Raw genomic sequence first — 5,150 nt, 5'->3', positions numbered from 1 at the left:
AGTATTAGAAGGCATGCCCAACCTTTCAATCACTACTTTGTTCCAAGCAACTTATTATAAGACAAGGACACTATTTCCAACAATGGAAAAACTACAAACATCAATTTTAACTTTTAGTTAGGTATACACAGAAAAGTGCATGAATTTTATGAAACCAGAAATACGTAAGTCTAATAGTCATAAAGTTAATGGTTTTGATCGAAGCAACTATACTCTCATAGTCAACGGGAAGGTAAATCCAAGAGAATAGCAACCAATTGATCATTTCACTGTCAACTTTTCAAACAATTGGGAAATATCGAGCTATACATGTGCCTTGCTCACATGTGATAACACACATGTTCTAACATAAAGTATGATTTTTAGACGCTTATATCTGATGTTTACAAGGTGGAAACAGTACTAAAAAGTCTACATCAAAACGTTCAAACCTATACCAAACAGATGATATTGGCCCTAATATAAAGGTCTTAGAGTGTGCCACAATCCTCAAATGCAAATAGCCAAGAATGGTTGCCCAAAGAGTAAGCGCATTAGAACAGACATGCAGACCACATAAAGAATACCAATAAAGTGTGAGTTATTGTCGGGTCCCTGCTCATAATAGGAAACATTGTCCAATCACTCCTGATATATCTATTCAGTTGCATTAACTTTGATCTATTTTTTTTCATTAATGTATTTTTTTATTAATATAATTTAGTTTTTATAATATTATTTATTATATTTTATTTATTAATTTAAGAGTTTTTTTATTTGTTTAAAAAAATTAGTACATGATCGCATCTCCATGATGCGACCTTCTAAAGGAGGAGTACTTTTTTTTCATGTGATTGTATGTCCACCTTGCGACCTCTTGAAGGTAAAAAAAAAAAGTATGACATTTTTATATATTAATTTCAACGTAGAATATAATGAATTTTGTTTTTAAAAGAGGATATAGATGAAATAAATCTAAATAATTTTATTATATATGTTAGTTATGTTAAATAAAGATATGATATATGTTATATAAAAATGAGAGAAAAGTACCCAACAAGAAAAATATATTTTATGTTAAAAATTTAAATTAATATTAAATATAAAATATATTTTCAAATTTTGATTTTAAATTATTAAAAATAAAGTTTATATTTCATATACATATTTTTAGATTATATGAATGATAAAATTATGTTTATGGTAAAATCATATATATTTCTTAAATTTAACTATTAATAGTTTTATTTTAAATTTAATATCAATTCTTTTATTTTAGTTTATATTTATATTTTATTAAATGTCAAATTTTATTTTATAAAAGTAAATCAATAAATTATTGTTCTTAATTTATTTTATTTTATTAATTTTTAACTAAGTTCAACTTTAAAATAAAAGTTTTAACTAAAAAGAGATGATATCATAAATTTCAAGAACTTATCATATTTTACTATGTTATCAAAAGACTAATATGAGACAAAATATAATACAATTACCTTATGACAAATTATCACGTTACTTATCCTGAACACACGATAACATTCAATTAACTTAATTATTGGATGTGTGATTGGAAAGGAATTTCACTTGAAATTGCAGAGGTAGTAGCGTGAATGATTTGAAATTCAATTGGAGGGGTGAGTATACGTGGTGTAGAGGATTATATGCTATAACTAGATAAAGTGTGTAGAGGGTATTTGGAGGAGAGTACTTGGAAGGTAGGGGGTGGGAATATGCCGTTTTGAAAGGTGTGTCTTATGATTAATTTTTTAAATTTAAAAGTGATTTATTGTTTTATTATAAATTGTTTTCACTGTTTGATTTGATCTTTTCAAAAAGTGGATTCTAACTTAAAATCTATGAAAAAAAAATATTAAGTCTATTCTTTTTATTATTTATCTGATATATTGTCTATCAGATAAATTATATAAAATAAAACTAACAATAAATAAAAAAAAAATTATTGTCTATCAGATATAATAAATTAAGTCTAGTGTTTTTATTATAAGTATATAATAATGATAAGTGCAAGAGATTAGTAATTGTATGATCGAAGTGATTCATTCTATGATCAATCACCATGACTAGATTTGAAGTAGTTTTCGTGTCTACACCAGCCATGGGACATATTGTTTCTACCGTGGAATTTGCTAACTACATAACCAAAAACCACCCTGAAATCTCTACAACCATTCTCATCATCACTATGCCACACACATCACTTGTCAACACCTATACTCAATCACGTGCTTCCACCGACACAAATCTCCGTTTCATATATCTCCCTACAGTAGACCCGCCCACACCGGATCAGTACCAATCTTTGAACGGTTTCCTCTCCCTCCTTATACAAAACCATAAAAACAACATTAAAAATGCTCTCCTCGACATTATGATAACTGAGTCAACTTCTGAGTCAGTTAAACTCGCTGCTTTATTCATCGATTTGTTCTCCACCACTATCATCGACGTCGCTGAGGAACTCTCAGTTCCTTGCTACCTCTTGTTCGCGTCGCCGGCGAGTTTCCTCGGATTCATGCTCCACCTTCCCCAAGTCGAATCAATTGAATCGGACACTGAGTTCGAAATCCCGAGTTTCAAGAATAAGCTTCCGCGACTCGTTTTGCCTAACTTGGCGTTGAACTGGAAAACCGAAGATGGTTATTCGTGGTTTTCATACCATGGAAGAAGGTACAGAGAAACCAAGGGTATTATCGTAAATACATTACAAGAGCTTGAACCTCACGCTCTTCAATCACTTCACAATGATTTGCAGCTTCCGCCTGTTTACTCAATTGGGCCGATTGTTGACCATGTTGGACCGGTTCAATGGGACCCGAACCCGGCTCAATATGATTACATCATGAAGTGGTTGGATATGCAGCCTCTTGCGTCTGTGGTTTTTCTTTGCTTTGGTAGTATGGGAAGTCTCGAAGCAAAACAGGTAGAGCAGATTGCTATTGGGCTTGAACGGGTTGGGGTTAGATTTTTGTGGGCTTTACGGGAACCGCCCAAGACCCGATTGGAGGGCCCAAGAAATTACACGAGTCATGAGGATGTTCTACCAGTTGGGTTTTTGAAACGCACAGCGGAGATGGGTATAGTGTGTGGGTGGGTCCCACAAGTGAAGGTGTTGGCCCACAAGGCGGTGGGTGGATTCGTGTCGCATTGTGGTTGGAACTCTATATTGGAGAGTCTATGGTATGGCGTGCCAATTGCCACGTGGCCAATATATGCTGAGCAACAAATGAATGCTTTCCAAATGGTTAAAGAATTGGGTTTAGCGGTAGAGATTAGGATGGATTATAGAAGGGGTGGGGATCTGGTGGTGCAGGCTGAAGAAGTTGAGAATGGTATTAGTACTTTGATGAATGGTAGTGATGAGATTAGGAGGAAGGTTAAGGATATGAGTGAAAAGTGTAGAGTAGCCTTGATGGAGAATGGCTCATCCTATACTAACCTTCTATCCTTCATTCATCAATTAACAAAATGAATATCATATTTCAAATGAATAAAATAAGCTTTTAAAAAGTGTTAGTTTTATTTTGTTGATAGTATCTTTAATTATATTATTATGATGGAGATAAGATGAAACATTGGTTAATAACTATGTATTACATTCAAATAGAAAGGAGTAAATAATTTTTAAAATAATTTTTTATTTAAGGACATAGATAATATGAATTACATTCAAATTCAATAAATTTATTTTCTCAAATTATTATCGATACAATATGTCAATGTCAATATACAATATGAAGTTTGGTACCAATATATGTATTTCTTGACTTATTACTACATATGTTCCTTTATGAATATCGCTTAAATATTATTTACCCAAATCAATAATAATATTAAATTTTATTATTTTATATAAATAACTTTTATTTTTTTCTATATTACCCTTAATTATGTGTTATATCAAGATATTTATTTCTCTCTTTGCAATAAATAAGCAAAGATAATTTAAAAAAAAAATACCATTTTCAAATTTAAAAACAAAAAGGAGGTAGTACAATTATTGAAAACAAAAGAGGCTCAATTCTCTAGTGATGCAAGACTGGTAGATTGTCCCTTGGTACATTAAAGGCAATTTCATATTTAGTCCATCAAAGTGTAATGCTCCTATAAGATTCCGATCACGAGCTTTCCAATGGATAATTACTCTCTAAGTGTCACATTAATTATTAAGAAAAATGTTAGTACTAGTACAACCCTCTCCCTTGAAAATTGTTAAAGGGTACCAAATAATTTTTGTATTTATTGCTGGAATAAGTTGCATTGAAGTGACTATTCTATTTTTTCCTCACAAAATTTTAAAGCCAATTATGAAAGATTTGGATTCTCATTCTTTGTGGAAGGCACCATGTCTTTGAATTCATGTGATCGATCCCAAGTATCACATACTCTAAAACAAGCCACGCTGTCGTAACTTTTTCAAGAAAAACTTTAAAGTTAAAACACCGGCAACATATCAAATAGACGAGAAAGAAATACACTAATTTTCGATTTTCTAAAATTTATATTATTTCAGCTTACAGAACCATAAATAAAATGTTGACTAATTTGTTCAATTGGTTTATAGTGTAAATTTCTGTAAAGTTGTTTTTAATTCTTTAATTTAACTAATGTGTGAATATGCCGTGCTCCACATACATGGACACGGAGACCGAGCAATTTCAGGTCAGCTGAAATCAATTAATTTCATTCAATTAGAGGCTTGTTTCATAATTCCTAAGAAGTGGAATTTGGGTCATCCTCTCATCATCTCAAGGAAAGGAGAACATTTTTTGCCTCGGTCTCGGTCTCATCGTTGATGTTGGAAAATAAATTTATATATAATGTCAAATTTTAAATGATAGACAAAATTCATATAACGTCATTATTATTATTGGTCCATTTACCACCGTAAATTGAGAGTAAAATTAAAGGTAATTTGCTTCCTAACATATACTCTTGTCTATTGATGGTAATGAAACAAGTAATATATAAAAACAGTTATTAATGAAATTTTGCTTAAAAAATAAAAGAATAGTTTGTGTCACTTTCAAGCATTTGTTTGTGTCATTTTCAAACATTTGTTTGTAATCAAACACTCTTGATAATTTTCATGTTATTCTTTGGATTTCTACTTCTCTTTAGGTTGGGATTATAGGGGTTATAATGGCAAT

General features: G+C 31.0%; 1 protein-coding gene across 1 annotated transcript; it reads left to right on the top strand.

Annotated features, from left to right (window-relative positions):
* Positions 1 to 1,960: 1,960 nt before the first annotated feature.
* Positions 1,961 to 3,519, top strand: LOC101505172 (UDP-glycosyltransferase 43). The gene has a single exon (XM_004488147.4). The coding sequence runs from the start codon at positions 2,060 to 2,062 to the stop codon at positions 3,470 to 3,472; it is 1,413 nt and encodes a 470-aa protein (XP_004488204.1). The 5' UTR covers positions 1,961 to 2,059; the 3' UTR covers positions 3,473 to 3,519.
* The last annotated feature ends 1,631 nt before the right edge of the window (positions 3,520 to 5,150 follow it).

This window comes from Cicer arietinum, chromosome 1, assembly GCF_000331145.2.
Source record: "Cicer arietinum cultivar CDC Frontier isolate Library 1 chromosome 1, Cicar.CDCFrontier_v2.0, whole genome shotgun sequence".
In the NCBI taxonomy this organism is placed as follows: Eukaryota; Viridiplantae; Streptophyta; class Magnoliopsida; order Fabales; family Fabaceae; genus Cicer; species Cicer arietinum.
The sequence above is the reverse complement of the archived record's forward strand: the minus strand, read 5'-3'. Positions and strand labels throughout refer to the sequence as shown.

Excerpts from the sequence above, each read along its gene's own strand:
- LOC101505172 (XM_004488147.4), top strand. The coding sequence starts at position 2,060 with ATGACTAGATTTGAAGTAGTTTTCGTGTCTACACCAGCCATGGGACAT.